The sequence below is a fragment of the Meles meles genome, chromosome 6 (assembly GCF_922984935.1).
Source record: "Meles meles chromosome 6, mMelMel3.1 paternal haplotype, whole genome shotgun sequence".
Classification (NCBI taxonomy): domain Eukaryota; kingdom Metazoa; phylum Chordata; class Mammalia; order Carnivora; family Mustelidae; genus Meles; species Meles meles.
The window spans coordinates 65,543,730-65,565,681 of record NC_060071.1 but is presented as its reverse complement, the minus strand read 5'-3'; the positions used below and the strand labels follow the sequence as shown (position 1 = coordinate 65,565,681).

The 21,952-nt window shown below is 51.5% G+C and overlaps 1 protein-coding gene across 3 annotated transcripts in view; it reads left to right on the top strand.

Moving 5' to 3' along the window:
- PLA2G4E (phospholipase A2 group IVE) overlaps positions 1-21,952 on the top strand; it is a 57,843-nt gene that overhangs the window by 33,901 nt on the left and 1,990 nt on the right. For 2 of the 3 annotated variants that reach the window (XM_046007266.1, XM_046007265.1), the window contains exons 3-18: positions 2,168-2,304; positions 4,249-4,380; positions 5,185-5,225; positions 7,699-7,741; positions 8,846-8,909; positions 9,741-9,901; positions 10,005-10,094; positions 10,437-10,474; positions 12,396-12,531; positions 13,816-13,952; positions 16,150-16,372; positions 18,320-18,434; positions 18,957-19,094; positions 19,376-19,483; positions 20,044-20,247; positions 21,159-21,325. In XM_046007266.1, coding sequence (XP_045863222.1) covers positions 2,168-2,304; positions 4,249-4,380; positions 5,185-5,225; positions 7,699-7,741; positions 8,846-8,909; positions 9,741-9,901; positions 10,005-10,094; positions 10,437-10,474; positions 12,396-12,531; positions 13,816-13,952; positions 16,150-16,372; positions 18,320-18,434; positions 18,957-19,094; positions 19,376-19,483; positions 20,044-20,247; positions 21,159-21,325 — 1,934 coding nt within the window. The remainder of the gene's footprint in view (positions 1-2,167; positions 2,305-4,248; positions 4,381-5,184; positions 5,226-7,698; positions 7,742-8,845; positions 8,910-9,740; positions 9,902-10,004; positions 10,095-10,436; positions 10,475-12,395; positions 12,532-13,815; positions 13,953-16,149; positions 16,373-18,319; positions 18,435-18,956; positions 19,095-19,375; positions 19,484-20,043; positions 20,248-21,158; positions 21,326-21,952) is intronic. The other variant, XM_046007268.1, reaches the window with a different exon arrangement.

Here is a 21,952-nt window from a genome sequence, read left to right as displayed (position 1 = left end):
GCTTACCTGTATCTGTGGTGGCAGCCGAGGATTTGATGCAGTGTCCTCAAGCAGGAAGCTGGGCTTCTCCATTCAGTTCATTTATCCAACAAATGTTCAGTAAGTGCTGACACATGGTCTCCAGGCCCTCCCGGCATCCAGAGTGCAGTGGAGACAGGTGCTCTGACACGCACTGTGGTGGAGTGTAGCTAGTGCCCTGCCAAGAGAAGGGCAGAGACTCTAGGCTAGGAGGGGGGAGGGGCACCTGGCCAAGATATGGGGGCTCAGGGAAGGCTTCCAGTGATGGTTCCTTCTGAAACCTGAAGGGGCTAGCCAAGGGAAGGGTGAGGCAAAAATGGAAGAGAACGGTGTTCTAGACAGAAGGAATGGCAAGACAGCATGGCACTCCTGAGACCCACAAGTGATTGTGTTTGGCTGGAGTCTAGGGGGTGAGTGCAAGCGCTGTATGCGCGTGCGTGCGTGCGTGTGCCTACGTGTGTGTTTGGTGGGTGGGCTGGAGAGGTCCACAGAGTTAAAGTAACATCACATAAGAGCCAAGGATGGCACTTGAGGTCTGGCCTGGCCACCTGAGTTGATGGCGAGGAGGAGCAGGTTGGGCATGGAGGGGATGGGTGGAGATGATGAGGTCATCATTTTCTTTAGATTCCTCTGGGTTTGGTCATTCTTTGTGTCTGGATTAAGCAATTATGAACTCTAAAATGCAGTGTCATCCTACCTTTATCTAGGGGGAGGAGGGCCATGTTTTCCGGTTCACTGGATGTAAAGCCCTCAAAGATTAATCAGACATCGGAGATGAAATCAGAAGCTAGGGAAGCTTATGATACAAAGCATGGTTCTTAACTCTGATAATGTTTTCAGCGGGTGACAAAGTCAGTCCAGGGGCACACCTTGGGTTTTACTCTCCTAGGACATTACTAGTAATAACTATGAACTAGTTTGGTCAATCCTACTAGAACAAAACTCATATCTTCACACCAGTTCCACCATCTAGAGGATTCTCTGACACTGGAGACTGTGTTGACTTTTGCCATTTTCTACATATCTGGTGTGTACCCTGGGACTTACCCCCGCACATTGCCAGGAGAGGGACAAGGGCAGTCACATCCCCTCTTCCTCCCTCCTCCCGGGTCGAATGGAGGGAGCCGGGCTACCTGTTATTTATTTATTTTTTCACCCCTATGCCTTCTGCTGCTCTAGCCAGAGGACCTGAGAGGCCTTCATTCACTTTGGGAGGGACTTTTAAGAACAAAACCTTTGCCTCTTCCCCAGAGCACATCTAGCAACATCACCCTTGAGTCATTCATTTCAAATGAGAAAAAAAAAAAAAGTACGTGGCCTCAGATGTGAGGGTTTCTTGGGTCATATGCCTCGTGTTGGGAGACTAGTATAGGTATAAAGAACCTGGCTGGGTGCAGTCGAGACATTAGTCTTATGTAAATGGTGGTCCCTGCGTCTAGATTCTCCTGAACTCTTATTCCACCCAAGCCCTTCCCCATTCTGGCCCTCTGAGAAGACTCACAGCAGACTCTGACCCCCTGCTTCTCAGCAGCCCTGAAGAAGAGCAGAGCCCTACTTTGGTTTCCCTGGTTCCTTGGGCTAAGGCAAGAGTTAAACTGGACTCTGTGGGGCTCATCCTCTAGATCTTCCATTGGCAGAGGAAAAACTCTGTAGCCAGACCTTGTCCTAACCTAGCAGGTGTTTGCTCTGAGAGCTGGGATGCTTCTGAAAAGAGCCAGAAGCCAGGGCACTTGCGTATCCCCGTGGGTTAAGCCTCTGCCTTCGGCTCAGGTCATGATCTCGGGGTCCTGGGATTGAGCCCTGCATTGGGCTCTCTGCTCAGTAGGGAGCCTGCTTCCTCCTCTCTCTCTGCCTGCCTCTCTGCCTTCTTGTGATCCCTGTCTGTCAAATAAATAAATAAATAAGCCACAAACCGTCTGTGTCCATGAGAGTGATCAGTGGGAACTTAATCTCCCTCTGTGAATTTTCTAGCCTGTAGGCTGTGACCTTCTTGGTGATTCTAGGACAAAGGTCTCTGAAGAGTCAGACCCATGAGTGAGGAGGGGAGACAAGGGCTTGTGCTTGAAGTAACTTGCCTGAAGTTTCCTTCTGACTCTGGACCTGGGTTGGTTCCCCACCCTTCCCTCCAACCCTTGTCTTCCTTGGACAGTGAGCCAGACAGACTGCTTTGTGAGCCTCTGGCTGCCCACTGCTTCTTGTGAGAGGCTGAGGACTAGGACCATCTCCAACTGCCCAAACCCAGAGTGGAATGAAACCTTCAGCTTCCAGATCCAGAGCCAAGTAAAGGTGAGACTCAGAGGATGCCTTGTGTCTATCAGCCTTGCCTACATTTCTATTCCCTTCCATGACTGCTTGTCCTTCTGTTTGCTTATGTGTCCCTCTTATGTCTATTTGTCTTTCTTCCCACCTACTTCTTCTCCTCCCAGTGACCCATCTTCCCACTCACCACTCCTTCATGAGGCTTGCCTCACGTTTGTCCCTCTGAGTCTACTTATCCTTCTACCTTCTTTCCTTTCTCTCTTGTCCTTCTACCTAATTGTTGCTAGAATTTGTGGTTCCTGCCGCAAAACTGAGCGTGCTTGCCAAACATTCTCCAAGTAGGAGAATACGGGGAGGGGGAAGGCCATTCTATTCACTAGGTCTGAGGCCAGTCTAATTCCAGCAGGAGGGCTTTCCCTATCTTAACTCCTTTTTAGAAGGCTTTATTATTTCTAATTCCTTGAATGTCTATTCTTTCATTTGTTGGGCCACTGTTTCATGGTATTGGCCTTTCTCAGATATATGGCAGTTCTCCTACCGGAGAATTCTCCTTTGAACATACTGAGCTGTGCACCAACTCAGTATTTTTTTTTTTTAACCTAACATGGGGCTGAAACTCATGACCATGAGATCAAGCTGGGCCAAGATCAAGAGTCAGACACTTAACTGACTGAGCCATCCAGGTCCTTCCTCAGCAGAATTCTCCTAAAACAAACTTGGTTCTCATCATAGGGGTATCAACGCTGGTCTTGGGGCACTTGAGGCTTGATATCTCCAGCTTACTGCTTCCATGTTTTAGGGTGATGCTTTATTTCTGGTTCATAATAAGTCCTTTTCTCCTTTCAAGAAGGGCTTTGGGGGTGCTTAGTGGCACAGTCGGTTAAGTGTCTGACTCTTGATAACAACGTGGGTCATAATCTCTGGGTCATAGGATTGGGCCCATGTCAGGCTCCACGCTCAGCACAGGGTCTCCTGCTTGCATCCTGTGCTCTCTCTCTCTCTCTCTCTCTCTCTCTCTAAAGATAAATAATTAAAACTTTTTAAAAAAGGGCTTTATATTTGTTACTATAAAAATATCTCTTATATCGCATTTGTGATTTTGGTGAGGAAGGGGGATTTTGGCATGGGCCCAGTCTGCCATCTTGAAACCAGATTTTTACTTCCTTTGTCTAAAGATCTGTGGGGCTACTCATATGAATCAATGGGATTGGTTCTGGGACATATCTGTTTTTCTAGTAATTACAAGGTCAACATGTCTCATTCAGCAGTGAACCCCCAGACAACCTTATGTCCACCTGATAAAGACCAAAGAGTCAAACCCAGCCCTAACCCACATCTCCCAGGTTCCTTGAAACAAGAGAACTCAAAGCTAATCCAAGTCACCCAAAACTGCTGACCTTATCATTCAGCCAGGTGTCAGGGTAGGTGCTCAACTTTGGGACCACCCATGAGACCTCTTTAGGGGCTGATGGACAGAGGGATAGAGTTCAAACACCTCACCCTAAGCCAATCAAGTATGAGAATCCCTGTAATCTGCCACATCACCCCCATGGAGCATTAAGGTGTTAAATTCCCTGAATTGGTTTTTCTAGCATGTAATGGGCTGTCTTCAGCTTCTGGGGCCCCAGTGCTGAACACAGTCTATGACTTGGCAAGGGTCCTGCTTTTCTGCCCTTCCATCATTCCCCCAGGTGAAATGATATCCCTCACACTTCACAGGTCCTTGCCAACCTTGCAAAAGAGCACAGTTCTCCAGGACAATCAGAGCTGAGGTTCAGGAAGTCTTCAGAAAGTTAGAAAGGAGAGTTTAGACACGATCCCCCCTCCGCCGAGTTCATCATTCTACAAATGTCTCTCATACTTGAGCCGAGACCTCTGTGCTGTTCCACATCTCTGAGACCCACCTCCTTGCTAGGAAAATGGGTCCATGCAAACACAGTGACCAGACTTGCACCCTCCTTTCTCCCCTAGAATGTGCTAGAGCTGAGCGTCTGTGATGAGGACACACTGACACCAGACGACCATCTCTTGACAGTCCTCTACGACCTCACCAAACTCTGCTTCCGAAAGAAAACCCACGTGAAGTTCCCGCTCAACCCAGAGGTAGGTGCCGGTGTCCAGGCCCTCAGCCTCCTGCCTCATGAGGAGCAGCTGGTTATGTCTGGTGCTGCTCTTCAGGTTTTGCTCTGTGTCACCAAGTCAGAAAACAACAATACTGCTGGCTCAGTCCCAGTGCTAGGCTTACAGGCTGTGTGGCCTGGCAAGATGGATTTAATTCCTCTGCGCTCTGTTTCCTCATCTGTCCAATGGCAATGGTGATGCATACCTCGCCAGGGTTGTTGTGACCCTGAAAAGGAAAAACCTAATTAAGGTCCCTAGCATTGTTCATGGTACAAAATGGAGATGGAATAAGTGTTGGTTCCCTTTTCTCCCCTCAGAGTCCTTCTGCTGAGATAGCCCAGGGGACGGAGGGCAGGCGAGGGTAAAGAAGGGCAAATCTGCAAATCAGAGAGAGTCAGAGCTGGACAAGACCAAGATGTTAATCAATTCAATCATTTAACAAATCCTTGACTTCCTACTATGGTCCGGACACTGTTCCAGGCCCTGGGGACACGGCAGAGTACGAGTCTCTCTGCTCTTACCTGGCTTCCATTCTGGCAGGGAAATTAAGGTCCATGAAGTCACAACTTCCTGGAGTTACACAACAAGAGGTGTGAAGGAACAGACGAGGGAAGGGGACTCTGACCTTTGGTGGTTGAGTCTCAGCTCTCCCTTGCCCCAGGCGCTGAGCCCCTTGGGAAGGCAAGAGAGCAACGGCAAGCTGGGGGGCAGAAGCTAAACGGGCATGTCTGGGGACAGACAGGGGCAGCCCCAGTCACAGCTGCCTTCCCTTTATCCCCCTGCCAGGGCATGGAAGAGCTGGAGGTCGAGTTCCTGCTGGAGGAGAGGTGAGTAGGCCCCGTCCCCCAGGACCCCACCACGCTCCTAATCCCCAGTGGCTCCGAGCAGGCATTTCAGAGCCTGGTCTGCTCTTTGGCTAACCTCCCTCTCCCACTCTCACCTCTGGCACCCCACACTGTGCCTCAGAGTCACTTGCGAGCTTCTAAATACTGCAGGTGCCTGGCCCCCAGCCCAGCTCACCCTGTTCCACTAATATCAGTTTTGCCTCCGAGATCTAGAACTCAGGCCAAATTGCCTGCTTTAGCCCCTTGCATTCCTGAGAGTGGCCTTTGGGAAGAATTTCTGCCCCATGGTGATGGGGCTTTGGAGAGGACTGCCTGAGAAAGAGGTCAGGATCAGAGGGTTTCCTCCTTGACCCTGAACTGTTAAAACAAACTTCCCCAGGGCGCCTGGGTGGCTCAGTTGGTTATGTGTCTGCCTTTGACTCAGGTCATGATCTTGGGGTCCTGGGATGGAGCCCCAAGAGCTCAGCAGGGAGTCTATTTCTCCCTCTCCCTCAGCCCCTCCCTGCTGTTTCTGTGCTCTCTCAATCCTTTCTCTCTCATTCTCTCTCTCAAATAAATAAAATCTAAAAAACAAAAACAAAACCTCCCCCAAACCCTGGTCTGAAACAGCCTGTCCCCTCTGCAGTGAGCTCTAGAGCCACATCAAGGAGATGCTCAGGCCCAACATGTGGGGTTATTTCCTGTTAGTTTCAACTAACAGGATTCAACTAACTTCGGCAGGGAGTCTGCTTCAGTTAGATTCAACTAACAGGGAAAATGACCCGAAGTCCTGGAGATTTCGCTATGCTGGGCACTTGAGTAGGACTGGGCCCCAGAGCTGAAAGATAGGAAAGAGAAAAGGACAAAGAGAGAAGGGGAGAGAGGGGAGAAGTCTTCCCTGGATGCTAGTGTGTCTTGTGATTGGGCAACCGACTCCTCTCTGTGGTCCCCATAGGTCTGAGCTCCTGGACTCAGGATCAGCCCCAGGAAAGTGGGAGGGTGAGAGGCAGGAGCTAGAACAAGAAAGCTTGTCAAACTCCATTCCGAGAGAGTCCTCTTCCTAGGGGCATGTAGAACTCCTTGGGGTGCCTCATTTCCTATCAACCACAACAATTTTAACAAATTAAAATCAACTTTGTGTCCCATTGAAGAACATCAGGACTCTCTCCTCCAGTCCTTGATTCAACAAGACTTGGAGGGAAATTCCTTGTAGCTCGTAAAATGAAACATGTTGAAATTGGTAGGAAGAGTTGATCTGGAGACAATCATCTTGGGCCTAATTTTGGCAAAGGGAGACTGTAGACTCCCATAGGCTAATTGTAACCTTGAAGACTTACATTCTTGACTTTATAATATGAAGGCATTTCATATGCACCAGGCCCCTCTCCGGCTGGGTCAGAACTGTTTGTTAAAAGCATGAATTAAATACAGCACAGAAAGGAGAATGGGTCGTTTCTGCCACCAGAACTCTTTCCATCAGCTGTAGGAGGCAGGTTCGGCCTTTCCCAGCCCTTTATCTTCATAGCTCCTTAAAGTTATGCAGAAAGCACAGTTGGGTATCTGGCTAGGCATAAAGAATAGTTCTTTCTCTCTCTCTTTTTTTAAAAAAAAGATTTTATTTATTCATTTTACAGACAGAGATCACAAGTAGGCAGAGAGGCAGGCAGAGAGAGAGAGAGAGGGAAGCAGGCTCCCCAGTGAGCAGAGAACCTGATGTGGGGCTCGATCCCAGAACCATGACCGGAGCTGAAGGCAGAGGCTTAACCCACTGAGCCACCCAGGTGCCCCTAGAATAGTTATCTCTTAAAAAAAAAAAAAAAGAAAGAAAGGCAGGAGGTGCCTGGGTGGCTCAGTCATTTAAGTGCCTTCAACTTGAGTCATTAACCCAGGTTCCTAGGTTTGAGCCCCACATCAGGCTCTCTGCTCAATGGATACCTTCTTCTCCCTCTCCCTGCCACTCCCCCTGCTTGTATTCTCTCTCTCTGTCAAATAAATAAAATCTTTAAAAAAGGAATAAAAAATTTTTTTAAAAAGGAACTCTTCTTCCAACCTATACATTTATTTTTTTCATATTCTATTTAAAATGTATGCCACTTTTTGCCTTGACAATCCACAGATATAAGGTTGCTTTATTTTTTTTAATACTGTATTTATTCACTTGCGAGCGAGAGGACAAGCGAGCAGTGGGGTGGAACAGAGGGAGAGGGAGAAGCAGACTCCCTGCCGAGCAGGAAGCCTTCATGCAGGGCTCAGTCCCATGACCCCGAAATCATGACCTGAGCCAAGGCAGATAGATGCTTAACCAGCTGAGCCCCTCAGGCACTCTGTGCTCTAAGATTTCTTGAGCCATGATTTTTTATAAGGATCAAAGAGACTCTACTATCTGATTATTGACCCTATTTAGGTTCTTTAACACCTCTTGAGAAATCAGGCAAGAATGATATAACTGACCAGGAGTTCTCATTTTGTTTTCCAGTCCCGCTCCACCCGAGATCCTCATCACCAATGGCGTGCTGGTGGTAATTTGTCCCTCCGGGTTCCTGTAGCTCGAGAGGCCACACATGGCTGCTGCTCCCAGGGGAACAGAACCGTGGGAGAGAACACAGCCCACCCAAGCCCTTGTCCCAGAGCCCTCCAGGACTCAGACTAACTGAAGCAGGCCAACGGGGACTTGGGCAGGGGCGGGGGGGCTGCTTCTGGGGAGGCAGGGGCTGGAACATCCATCCCATATCCCGCAAGGATGACCCCTCCCCTTGGGAACCTCCCAGTAAAAGCACCTCCATGGAAGCAGCCTCGTCCCAGATTCCGCCTCTGTCCTACCCAACCCCTCCACTTCCCAGCTCCAATTCCTCTACAAGCACAAACTTGGTGTTTTAAGATTGTCATCATTCATCTCTGCTACAGACATTTCAGCTAAATAAATGCATCTCAAGCCTCAGGATTCGAGGAGATCTCCCCCCACCCCCGAAATCAGTCTTTGGGAGGCTGTGGTAAAAGAATCTGACTTTTAGAAGACATTCTGTTGGGAGTTCTCATTCCAAAGCCCCAAAAGAGGCATGTTCCCTCTTTTTATTTTGGACCAATTCCGCAGCTTTCATCCCTGACCTGTAGCTGAGAACATGACTTCTGGTATATAGAAACCATACAGCCTAGATTTTTTAGGACAGCTTCATTTTCTTTTTTTTTTTTTTAAGATTTTTTTTCTTTTTTTCTTTTGTTATTTATTTGACAGAGAGAGAGAGAGATCACAAGTAGGCAGAGAGGCAGGCAGAGAGAGAGAGAGGAGGAAGCAGGCTCCCCACTGAGCAGAGACCCCGATTCAGGACTCGATCCCAGGACCCTATCCCTGGACGCTGGGATCATGACCTGAGCTGAAGGCAGAGGCTTTAACCCACTGAGCCACCCAGGTGCCCCAGGACAGCTTCATTTTCAAATACTGCATCTCTTAATGAGATGACAAGCCTTGATTGGGTTCAGAAAATGTGGTCGGCACACCATGGTTCCCAGGAGCAGGCCCCAAATCAGACCAGTGCTGTATTTATCTCTGGTTCATCCCCTCCATTTGGCCTGACAGAGGGAGGGGGCAGCCGGAGCTCAGACGGACCCCACTTCCTTTGTTTCAGTCTCGGCAAGTCTCCTGCCTGGAGGTTCACGCAGAGTGCAGGAGGCAGAAGAAGAGCAGGAAAAGTGAGTCTTTTGACTTCCTCTGGGGGTGGTGGACAGTGTTTCTTCCCACAGCTATCCTGTGCTTCGTCCCAACTGAGCTTGGCCGTGGCTCCTCGGGGTCACCTCCCCCTCAGGGGTCATGAACCCCTGGCCTCCCCTCCACTCTATAGGGAGCATGCTCTTCCAGGCACCCATGGGACCCTCAGCGCCCTGGACCGGGGTCAGCGGCACAGCACGGCCCGCTCTGCGCACACGGGTCGGCCCTGCATGCCTGGTGTGCTGTAGCGGTCCACCCCGGGGGCAGGTGGGCACTGACAACCCCCGCGCCCCCTTCTAGCTGTGCCCCTTCCTCACAGAGGGTCCTAGCATTTCATGGCCCGCAGGGACCTAAGAGATCCACAGTTACAAGTTGCTTCTGCTCACCACTCCATCCCATCTCAGTCATGCAAACTTCCAGCCCTGTCCCAAGACAGGACAGCAGCGTAGCTGCCTGGACATGGGAGAGGGAAGGAGAAAGAAGCCGCACCGCCAAACTGGTGGTATGGAGAGGGCCCGTCTTCGATGCAGGGCACCTCCTGGGGAAGCAGAATCTGGGAGGACCAGTCCAGGGCACTCAGCATCTCATGGCCTGCTGGGGACCTTCTTTGTCCTCATCATACACAGCCGCACTAAATACAGATTCCTGGGCCCTGCCCAGCCCTATAGAATAAGAGTTGGAGGCATTTTAACCTGTGCCTTAGATGCTTCTGAATCCCTGCCCCAGGTTCTTCCAACTTGGCTTTCTCTTGGTGCAAGCTGGGGTGGAGGAGTGAGAGGCTTCTAGGGGCTCAGGCCTCTTGTCCTCTCTTCCAGTGAAGGACCTCCTGGTGACAGTGAAGGAGTCCTTCGAGCACACCCAACGTGTCCCATGCCGTCAGGAGCCCTGCTGCCCAAACCCGATTTGCTTCCACTACCCCAAGTATTTCCAGCCCTGCATGCATGTGGACGTGCCCACGAGCCAGTGGAGCCATGGGGTACACAACAACGACGGTGTGGGTGGGGGGCAGGGGGGACTGGGGCAGCCGGACCTGCCAGAGGAGCCCCTCACCCCCTCACCGAGCCCGCCCATCCTTCCAGCTTTGCTGCTGCTGTGCGCACAGCAAGAACAGTCCTGTCCGCCAGCCCCTTGACTGCCTCTCTGATGGCCAGACGGTGACCCTGCCCGTGGTAAGGGGACCCTGAGCAGCGCAGCCCGAAGCTGCTGTGGGAGAAGAATGGGAAGGGCTTGGGGGGCGGTGACATGGCAGGGGGGTCTCTCAGGTGGGGCAGAGGAGTCTGCTGGGGTAGGAGACTGCGGGCTGTGTTGTGGGGTCAAAGAGAGTGTGTAGAGGCTGAGCTGAGGGTCATAGAAGGAATGAGGGGAGCGTGTGTGCATGTGCATATGTGTGTGCCCATGTGTGTGCTGAGTCAGAGCAGGGGGTACCATGTGGTGAGACGCCCCTCCTTTGCTTGGTAACCCTTGGCTCTAAATCATCATCCCTGAAAAGTTGTTCCTCTTTCTCTTCCCAGGGCGAGGACTGTGAATTACACATGATGTCTACACCCTGGTAAAGCACCCTCCTTCTGTCTGTCCCTCTGATTTACTAGAACCGAGGGAGGGAAATGTGGTTTTGACTTGCATTGCCCTGATGGCTGATGATGCTGAGCATCTTTTCGTGGGCTTATTGGCTTTGTTTATATCTTTTGGGAGAAATGTCTATTCAGATCCTTTGTCTATTTTTAAAGTGGGTTCCTTATCTCTTGTTAAGTTGTAAGAGTTCTTTTTATATTCTGTATACAAGTCCCTTGTTGGAGATATGATCTGCAAATATTTTCTCCTATTCTAGAGGTTGTCTTTATACATTCTTGACAATGTCCTTGGACGCAAATGCATTTTGAACTTTGGTGATGTCTAGCGCATGCGTATTTTTTCTTTTGTCACCTGTGATTTTGGCATTATATTTCAGAAATTATTGCCTCATCCAAGGTCATGAGGATCCCCTGCTTTCTTCTAAGAGTTCTTATGGCTTTAGCTCTCACATTTAGGTCCATGACAGATTTTGAGTTAATTTGTATATACAGCGTGAAATAGGGATACAGCTTCGTTCTTTCGCGTGTGAATCTCCAGTTGTCCCAACACCATTCATGGAAAAGACTATTCTTTCCCCTCTGAATTGTCTTGGCACCCTTGCCACAAATCAGTGATCTGACAAGAGGGACACTCAGCAACTATCAACCAGTGTTGTTATTACTGTTGTTTTATTATTTATTTTTCTTTCTTTTTTTTTAAGATTTTATTTATTTATTTGACAGACAGAGATCACAAGTAGGCAGAGAGGCAGGCAGAGAGAGGAGGAAGCAGGCTCCCTGCTAGCAGAGAGCCGGATGTGGGGCTCGATCCCAGGACCCTGGAATCATGACCTGAGCCAAAGGCAGAGGCTTTAACCCACTGAGCCACGCAGGTGCCCCTATTATTTATTTTTCATTGAGGCCAAGGAAAGAGGTACTTCCTCACAGTTGTGTCTGTAGGCCTGCACACAACGTGGAGGAAATGCGATGGCGGGGCTCCCAGGCTCTGCTTTCAAGGACATGTGATCTGATTGGTGACTCAGGCAACTAAGTAAGGCTCAGTTCCGAAATTGTCAATGGCCAGTCACCCGGAGTCCTGAGGGAACTGAGCCTGGAAGGACAGCAGGGACGGAAGTAGGCAGAGGGAGGAAGGTTCTGGTGAAGGCAAGGGCTGCACAAAGCCTCAGAATCCGGACTGCTTCTAGGATCTGAAAGCCTCTGGCCCCTTCTAAGAAGTAGCAAACAGCGAGGGCACATAGAGCAGCTAGGCTCTCGGCTGCCAGGCCAGGAGCCTGGACATGTCCAGGGAAAGGAGGTAATCAAAAGAAGGCAAGTGTTGGACATGCTTCGGCAATTCCTACCCGACCTACTTTGTGGACCTATAGGGGTGAGAGGGTGACATCAGGAATACGAGGGTTTTCATCAGTTGCACAAACACACAGAAGGACTCTTCACTCCAGGAGCAGGAAGAACTTACCAAAGAACATGAACTCCATAGGAAAGCCCTTACTGTAGAGCCTGGTCTGGAGGGATTGGCCAAAAGAATCCCAGGGCTCCCTGTTACCCATGTGTAGCCTCGGGACATAGAAGATACCTGGGGGAAGCCTTCCTGGGCTTTCCAGATCAGGCTGAGGATGCAGAGGGTTGGATGAGCCCCCAATTTTGTGGGGGACCTGCCTAAAGTGTGTCAGATAAGGGTTTGGTGGCTTTCCATTTGTCAATCTCCTTAAGTGTGGAAGACAGTGCTGGGAGGTAAGCACGATTAGCCCCATTTTACAGATGAGACAGCAGAGACTCTAAGTCACAGGAAAGGTATATGGCAGAACCCGGCTTCAAGCCTATGACCCACTGACCCTAAAGTCATGTCTTTGTGGTGGTGAAGTCTGCAAGCCCGCTTCTCAGGATCCTCTGTCCCCATAGCCCTCAGACGCTGGATGTGCGGCTGGGCTTCAGCCTGTGCCCTGAGGAGCAGGAGTTCCTGGAGAAGCGGAGGGTTGTGGTGGCGGAGGCGCTGCAACAGGTTTTGCAGTTGGAGGAGGACCTGTCTGCAGACGAGGTGGGTAAGCAGGGGCCTGCCAGCCCGGGCTTCATCCCCTTCTAAGCTGAGCTTGTCCTGTCCACACCGCACCCTGCCACTCGCCCCCAAGCCCTTCTCTGCTCCAGGGTGGCTTCACCACTGCCTTTCCTGGGTCCCCAGCAGAGGGTTGTGCTGAATGTGATTCAGTTGTGTGTTTGCAGGGGGAGGGGTGGGGAGGGCAAAGCCAAGAGAGAAAGGAAGGAGTGTACCTCCACATCGCTGCTCCTCCCCAGGCACGAACAGATCCCAAGGGGACTAGTGAGGTCTTACTTACACAGGACACAATGGCCTCCTCCCCCCCAGCCTGGAAAACAGCTGAAGCCCTACTACCTCCACTCAAAAGGCCCTAGGCTCTTTGTTCCTCAATTCTCTCTTCCCCCCAAATAGGAGCACATACAACCCCCCCCCCAGAACAAACAACGGTCACACTACAGAGAAGACCCTTCCCCTGCAGGGCAGGCTTCTTCCCACAGGACAGAGAGTGTGCCTTTGTTAGAGCCCTTTGTCACCTCCTAGGTATGGACTGAGGTCCACACCCCGCCCTCCCCACAGGCAGCAGGTCACCCTCCAAGTACAAGAGGATGGAGATCTTGTGCCCGAGGATGGGTGTGATGGGGCTGTAGAGGACAGAAGGATCTTACCATCCCTGCTCAAATAAAGAGAGTACATCTTGTCAAGGATCCTCCTCCCCACTCTCCCCTCTTTAGAGGAAAACCCCAAGGCCATCTTCAACCTTTGCGAATCCAGAGGTGACGACTCTGCTCCTTCCCACGTCAAGATTTCAGTGATTCTGGCTGTTGTACATACAGTGTATACTGAGCGCCTGTCACGGGCCAGGTCTGGGCCAGGCTTCCTGATAGCACATCCTTGCACAGGAGGAACCATTAGGGAATCGCCCGCTAGCTGGGTCCTCGAGCGAGTCCCTCAGCCCGCTGGATCCCGGTGTCATCACCTGTTAACTGAGGGCTAGACTAACTATGCAAAGAACTCTTCCAGCCACCATGTGCTGATTGACCAAGCTGTGTGACGCCCCGGCACCACTTATGCTCACTAACTACTGGGTTTGGCGGGAAGATCTAACTCTGGCCCTCCCAGGTGGCCCATCACTCTGTGAAAGGCTGTTTTCAGGTCACTTAGTGCCTTGTGCTCTGCTGTCTGTAGCCTGTCCTCCCGCCTCCACCATTCTTTCTAAGCTTCCGTGGGTCAGTCCGTGTCTTCTCCCTCCCTGCACGGCCCCAACAGTCTCCCTCTGTATGCTCCCAGGTACCGCTGATCGCCATCATGGCCACTGGGGGTGGAACAAGATCCATGACCGCCATGTATGGCCACCTGCTGGGGCTGCAGAAGCTGAACATCCTGAACTGTGCCAGCTACATCACTGGCCTGTCTGGGGCCACCTGGTAAGGAGCTGGCTGCCACTGCCTGGTAGAGCTCAGAGCAAGCACTAAAGAGGCTGGCCAGGGTCTCTGGTGAAGCTTTCCCTGCCCCAAGGTAGTGTGATTCACAAAACTGGGTGGTTCTACCCCTTACAGCTGTGTGATGTTGGGCAGTGGCTTCACTTCTCGGAGTCTCAGTTTCTGAATCTATAAAATGGGTATAACTAGTATTGACCCCATGGGGGTCATTGAGCGAGACTCTCCCAGTCCTGGGTGCCTTGGGGCTATGGCAGGGATCTAGGAACATGGTGGTTAGGAGTTGTGACCTACTTCTGCCACTGACCCATTCTGTTGGGAAGAAACAGCTGCCTTCTCCGACCATGCCAGCTCTCCTAGGCTGTGTGGAGCTGGCCCAGCTGCTCTAGCTGCCCTGACCCCAGCCCACCACCCCCATCCTTGCCCCTCCCTCTGCCCTGGTGGCTTCTTCACTCTCTGCTGGTAAGCAAGGAGAGCAAGTCCCCTGAACTTGAGGCCAGTAGCCATATGCCTAGGACCCACAATGCTTGTAGAAGCCCAGAAAAATGTTTTACCTTCTTTTAAAATCAGGGGAAAAAAAAAAAAAGAACTTCTTGCCCAAGAACAAATATAACATTATTAAATTTATTTTTATATAACAATCATAAAACATGTTTCATATTTTCATGGTGGAAGGGGCCCACATGAGGTCATAACACAGTCCTGGCAGGGGACCCTTGAACAAACGGCTGCATCTTCTGTCAGGGACTGGTGGGCCTCTGAGCCCTTGAGGTCCCAAGCTGGCCCCTCACGGTGGAGGAGCTCTAGGAACTTCCATTTGAGCAGTAGATGTGAATTTGCCCTAGGAAGGCCAAGGGCTGTAGTGTGTCAGGAACTCCGAGGCTTCAGCCCAGATGGGACAGAAGGACAGCTGACGTTTGTCGGCATGGCCCATGGGTAGTACAATAAGGAGATAAAAGCTGCTTCCACCAGGCTTAACGGGCATCTGCATCCTTCTGGCCCTGCCTGACAAGCAGGAGACTGGGAGGAACTTGGGGGGGGGGTGCTGTAAGGGGAGAGGGAAGCATCTCCTGGCCTGAGAAAGCACTGGGAAGTATCCTTTTAAAATCAATCATTTGTGATGGTTTTGAAAGCCTTTAAACCTGTAAAAGTAAGAGTGAATCTTACGGAGAGCAGGGTGCTTCTTGTCCATGAAATCTCTTGACCAATCCCTACCTTCCTGGACAAGAAACAAGCCCTGTGAAGGAAGAGGCCACTGTTCAGACACAGTGACACTGCAGACAAGGTCACCCAGGGCCCCGGGGGTTCCAAGGTGCTGTCCTGACGTCAGCAGAAAAGCTAGGTCCAGGCCAAGAAGAGACCCAGGGCTACAGGGATCACTGTTTTTGTTTTACTCCTTTCCACTGCCCATGTGTAAGTTCAGAAGAAGCAGGGGAAATAAATCCTTAGCCAGCGTTGTAATTATGGGGATGAATGCAGCGAAGTGGAAAGAGTCCAGGATTTGGAATCAGCCAAACCTGGGTTCCAATGTTGGCCTCACCACTCCATGACCCAGCACACACTTTGTCCTGGCCACTGTTTGAACCACTTTAAATTGCGTTAACTCATGCAACCTTCACAATAACTCTTTGAGGTAGGTGTGGTGCTAATTCTCTCCATTCCACAGATGGGGAGACTGATGGACGAGCAGTTAGATAACTTGCTCAGGATTACACAGCTAGTGAGTGGCAGAGTGTGGTTTTGAATCCCGGAAGATCTGGGTCCAGAATCCTTGCTTTTTTTTTTTTTTTTTTTTTTAGATTTTGTTTCTTTATTTGAAAGAGAGAGAGAACATGAGCAGAGGGAGGGACGGGGGAGAAGGGGAATTGGACTCCCCACTAAGCAGGGAGCCCGATGCGGGCTCCATCTCAGGACCCTAGGATCATGACCTGAGCTGAAGGCAGATGCTTAAGCGACTGAGTCATCCAGGCACCCCCGGCAGCCTCACTCTCAAGCAACATGCTATACCTGGCCCATGGTAGCCATTATGACTATAATTAAAAATGTCCACCTCTTCCCTCCAGGCTCCTCTCCTGGTGAGTTAGGGTCTCCTGCGATCTGTCCACCTTCTCTCTGGCCAGGGCCCAGTGTTGACTGGACCAGGACTGGCTCAGTTCTATCCCCTTGTATGTGTCTCTCTCTCCAGGACCATGGCTACCTTATACCGTGACCCTGACTGGTCCTCCAAAAACCTGGAGCCTGCCGTATTGGAAGCACGGAGGCATGTGGTCAAGGACAAGATGCCTGCCCTGTTCCCAGACCAACTGGCCAAATTCCAGGAAGAACTTCGGCTACGTAGTCAGGAAGGCTACAAGGTCACCTTTACAGATTTCTGGGGCCTGCTGATCGAGGCCTGTCTGGGGGATGAGGTAGGTGCTTAGCTTCTTCTAGGTCCAGCCTGCCCTGGCTGATGACCAGCTCTCTTTCTTCATCAGGGGGTTCTGGACTTACTTCTCAGCAGAAGGAAGTTAGCTTAGACCTACAGATTCAACTGTGGGTCATAGGAAGCATGAGGTTCCCAAGCGCAGGATGGAGGAAGATTGTGGAATTGGCTTGCCACATCCCTTTAGTGTATGACTGAGACCCTTGGAGTGGGGATGGCTTAGGAACAGTCCTGCAGATTGGTGGCATGTCCTCTGGGCCATGCCAAGTTACCACAAGAGAACATGGGGAGGGAGCTGGAGGAGGCTGGACAGACATCAGACTGTGATACAAGTCTGACCCCAAGTGGAGGAGAGAGGGAAGAAGGGCCAGGAGAAAACATCCAGGACTGCTGGTCTAGAAGGTTCAGTAAGGCCGTTGGATAGGCCCTCTAGACAAGCTGTTTGTCGGAGGAGTTTGGTGCCCTCCATGGGCATGAATGGGCATGCCTTAGGATCCCTCCTGCTCTCAGACATGTGCTGGGAGCAGCCCAAGCCTTGTGACCCCAGCACAAACTCAGCGCAAACTGGGAGGCCCTTAGTTGATTATACTCTTTGTAGTTGAAGATCTGTAGGGCCCCTTCTCATGGCTGCCTTACAGAGGTTGGGCCCAGAAGTTCCTCCCTGGTCTGAGATCCAACAATCCGAGCACCGTGTGCCCAAGAAGAGAAACAGTCTGTGTTGGGGGCTCTCAGCTGCTGGGGCACCCTGTGCGAGGTGGTGGAGCAGTGGCATTGAGGGGAACACCCTCAATGGCCCAGTGAACACCCAGACCCTTCCAGCTGCACAGGCCCTGGGGAGGGACCAGCTGTGACTGTCTGTCACTTGTCGCCAAAGCAGAGCTTCCCACCTAATTTCTCTCCAGACCTGCAGTTCTCGGCCCCACTCCCAAAAGGTTCTGAGGAGTTCTGAATTCCAAACACAACTTGCCAGGAGACGGAAGGATAACAAATTATTTTCTAGGTGGTCTATAGAAAGATGAAGGTCATCTCTGAAATGGTAAATGACCTGAACTTCATCTTCGAAGTGCATTCATTCTTTCATTTTTTTTTCCTTTCAAAAAAATTAAGTACCTCCCGCATGTCAGAAACTATGCCAGGCAATGGGGGTTCAGAACTGAGGCACTCACAGCTTTTGATGGGTCCCACCCCCCCCCCTTGATAACCGCCATCTAATCTGTGCTTATGAAGAAGCAGGACAGGCAGAGTCTGAGGGCATTGGCCTTTGGGTTTAGGCAGGTTGGGGTTTAAATCCAAGTCCTGCTCTGTGCTATTCCTTAAATGGGAACTATGTCAATAAGGGGTAATTAACATTCCGAACAATACTTAGTGCCCCATGTGATGAGGAAGAAAGCACCCAGGCTATTGACAACAGACATCTGAGTGTTGCCTGGGGTTCAGTAGGAGGAGGAGCCAAGGTTCCCAGGAGGGCAAGTGTAGGATTGAAATTTGGAGGTCTCTACTGTTCTACTCTGGCCAAGGCAGGAGCCTCTTCCCCTTGGACTCTTTTGACTGTGAGTGTAGACTGCATTCTTCCCTGAGTCTATAGTTTTCTCTGCTTCCAGGACTCAGCTTGGCAGCCCAGATCTCTCCTCTACTTTTTCCTTCTCTGGTCCTTGAGACACCAGGGGAATCTTGGGACTCTGAGGGACAGCCCTAAAGTGTAGATTCACCCCCATTCCGGTCCACGTGTCTGGGATGGTGAATAGCCCAGGGACGAGCAACCATTTCCTGGGTACATTTTAAGAGCAGGTTTGACTGGTGTCAGCTGGGATCTGCACAGTGGCTGGATGGGCTCGGAAGCCAGGAAATGGCCTGCTGGAGGTCCAGACCATCCCCCTTACTCTGCACTGCCTCCAGGCTGCCTGTGCTCCTTCACCATTTCATGTCTCCACAGAGAAATGAATCCAAACTGTCAGATCAGCGTGCTGCTTTGTGCCAGGGCCAGAACCCCCTGCCCATCTACCTCACCATCAATGTCAAGGATGATGTAAGCAACCAGGATTTCAGAGGTAACACTGGTGGCTAGTTTATAAGGGGGTCCCTTCTCAGTAGGCAGAGGTACCCAGGGCCCCAGCACACGCACAACCCACCACGTACATTTGCCTCCATCTACCTCGACTTGGCTACCCCTTCTATGTGGATGGATCAGGCTGGTGGGGGCTTGTGGCTTTTCTAGGAGCAGAGGTTTGATGGGATGGGGGTAATAAAGTCAAAAAAGGGAGGGGGTTCTAAATATTTCTCAAGGTTTCCAAACTGAGGGACTCTAGAAACCTGCTCTGCCTGCTTCTAGGTCAATTGTGATCTTGGTTTATCCAGCCAGTTTGGTGCAGCAAATGAGCCATGCAGGTGGCAAAGCAGTCTGACTGCAGTAGCCAGTCTTGGGCGCCCCCTTGTGCCCTGTGGGGGGAACTGCGGCCTCCCTGTCCTACCCGCCCCGCCCTCCATGCCCCTGATCTGTAGGAGCCCTGAGGGGGGAGGGCGGGGCTGTCAAGGCCTGAGACTGACCCGCCGCCCTTCTGCTCCCCATGCAGAGTGGTGCGAGTTCTCCCCCTACGAGGTGGGCCTGCAGAAGTACGGGGCCTTCATCCCCACCGAGCTCTTTGGCTCTGAGTTCTTCATGGGGCGGCTGACGAAGAGGCTCCCAGAGTCGCGGATGTGCTACATGCTAGGTGACTCCTGGCCCGGTGGGGGTGCGGCGGTGGGGGGGAAGGCCTGCTCCTTTCCCCCAGGATCTCATCCCGGGTGCGGGTGCTGGTTTGGGTTATCCCTTGAGAATGGGACCCTCCTGCATTTGCCAGGGTGGGGGGTGGGGGGAGAGGAAGACCAAAGTCTGTCGCACCCCCTGATCAGCTTGACTGGGAGGGAACATCAAGGTCCAGGGAGAGGCAGGCAGTGTTTGGGTGGCTGGCATTCTGGGGCAGAGCCGCTCACGGCTGGTCCTGCTGCCTAGGCTTGTGGAGCAGTATCTTCTCCCTAAACTTGCTGGATGCCTGGAATCTGTCCCAAAGCTCGGAGGAGTTCTTCCACAGGTGGACGAGGGAGAGAGTTCACGACATCGGTGGGTGACCCCACTGGCTTCCCCTCTTTGGTTGGGAGATGTAGGGGCGGGGGGTGGATAACAAACTGAGGCCCAGTCCACCTGGCCACCGGTTTCAACATCTTGTCTGTGGTTCCGAGATGAGAAAGCAGCTAGGATGAGGTTGTCCTTGCCGGGAGGGGAGGGTGAGGGAGACGCCATCACAAGCTTCAGGGGCCAGCCCTGGCCTGACTGGGGGGTGAGGGTAGGGGAGGGCCCAGCAGAGGGGCACAGTGCCCCAGAGAGCTAACGGGGTAGGGATCCATGAGCACAGTGACAGGTGGCTCTTGTAGATTCCCTGTCTTCTCTGGGACCCCCCCAACTTACCTGTCATCACCCCTCTTCTCCACCACCCTGTCCCTGATCTCTCACCTGGGTCCTCCTGGCCCCAGTGCCAGGATCTTATCATCTCAGCAAGGAAGGTGTGAGCCTCATTTCCAGTGGCTGACCCCTGAGTGTCAGGTAACCATGCAGGCTTCGCTTGGGCAGTCTGGGGACCCCAGCTCTTATGACCTGCCTTCCGTCCTCCCTCTCCCCTGTAGAAGATGAGCCGCTCCTGCCTGAAATCCCCAAATGTGATGCGAATGTCCTGGATACCGCGGTGGTGATCCCCGGGTCATGGCTGTCCAACACTTTCCGCAGCATCCTCACCCACCGGGCCTTCGTGTCTCAGTTCCACAACTTCCTGCTGGGGTTGCAGCTGCACACCGACTACCTCCAGAACAACCAGTTCTCCATGTGGAAAGGTAACCCTTCCTGGCTGCCCTCCTTGGCCTGGATAAAGGGGAAGGGCATGTTGAGGCTGCTGTGGAGAAAGGCTGGCAAAGCCCCTCTGGCCATGTTCGCTGGGGTCAGGGGTTAGGGGCGAGGCAGACTCTCTTCAGGGTGTCTTCCATGTTTGGTGAGGTTCTGAACGTAGGTGCTGTACTGTTGGTATGTAATTACTTGAATTTGTACAACAATCCCAGCAGGTAGAACTTGGGGAAATGTGGGCCTTGACTTGCTCTCGTTGTGCTCTGGGGGCCCCTTTTAATGGGAGTGGTCCCCCTGAGGATGCAGCAGGGATTACCCAGCTCAAGAACCCCCAACATGGTAAGTGGTGAGGCCAGGTCTTAAATCATTGTCACGTAGCTTCAACTTGGTGCCCCCTCCCCTTCCTGCTAAGGCTTGAAGATTGACTTGACCCTGTCTTTGGAATTTTCCTTGGCTATAGCCTGCCAGTGGCTGCTTTGGCCTGGCCTAACGATTCTCATTCTCCCTGTCTGGGACAGAAAGGGCAGCTGGCTCTGGGCCCAGCGTGTGCACTGATTTATAAGATATTCTTATACCCCTTTTATATATATTTATTATATATATAATATATATATTATATTTATAAGATATTCTTTACCCCAAAACTCTGTGGCTAAGTCAGAAGGGTTTTTATCTGTGTTGTAGCAAAGACTTGCTACAGCCCCCAGGATAATGCTCTTCTGCATCAGCCCCCATCCCAAGGGGCACTGGGACTCATCGGGGGGATCCTGGCTGGAAGGGGTTGGGGCCCAGGCCCAGATGAAGGAGCTCCAGTCAGGGTGTTCCGTCCACACGGGCCACCCGTGTCCATCCGCTGAGATCAGGGCACCAAGGCATGACAGTAACTGGAAATCCTGGCTTTCAGACACGGTGCTGGATGGCTTCCCAAACCAGCTGACAGAGTCTGTGAACCACCTGTGTCTGTTGGACACCGCCTTCTTCGTCAACTCCAGCTACCCGCCCCTCCTGAGACCTGAGAGAAAAGTCGACCTCATCATCCATCTCAGTTACTGTGCTGGGTCCCAGACAAAGGCAAGTGTGACAAAGAAAGGCTCCTGCCCACTGGTAGGCCACTCGGTCGTGGGGGCTCCCAGGACCGAGCCCCCACAAAACTGGGAAATGGGAGAACAGACATTCCCCCACAGGCCCCAAGACAAGCATCTGAGAGACTCAAGCTGTTCTACCTGGCGTGAGGTTAGCCATCCAAACCTCTTGGGATGGGGGTGAGGGGCATTGGGCAGCCAGCTGGCCCTCACATGCAGGGTGGGCTTCAAGGGGACCCATGGAGCAAATTCTAGTTTTATTTCAGCAATTTTATGATCCAAGCATTTGCTATATTTGGCCATTCATCCGCTGCAAAAAAAAAAAGGAGTTTTTAAAAATAACTTTAATGCAGTCCAGTCCATTCTAAAGTTTTGTACCACTCCAAGAGTTTATAATGGCCTATTTTTTAAATAATCACATTGCCCTTTTCCGCAGGAAATAGGGCCCTCCATGAGATTATATGAAAAGCTAGGATCAGAGGTTTTTATTTATTTTTCTCTATTTACCTTTGAAAAGTTCTGGCCTTTTAAGGGGAAGAAACTGTTTTTTGGTCTCCTTTACTATAAGCCCCAGGAAAGGGGCTTACAGACAGAGCACCAGCATGACACCAATAAT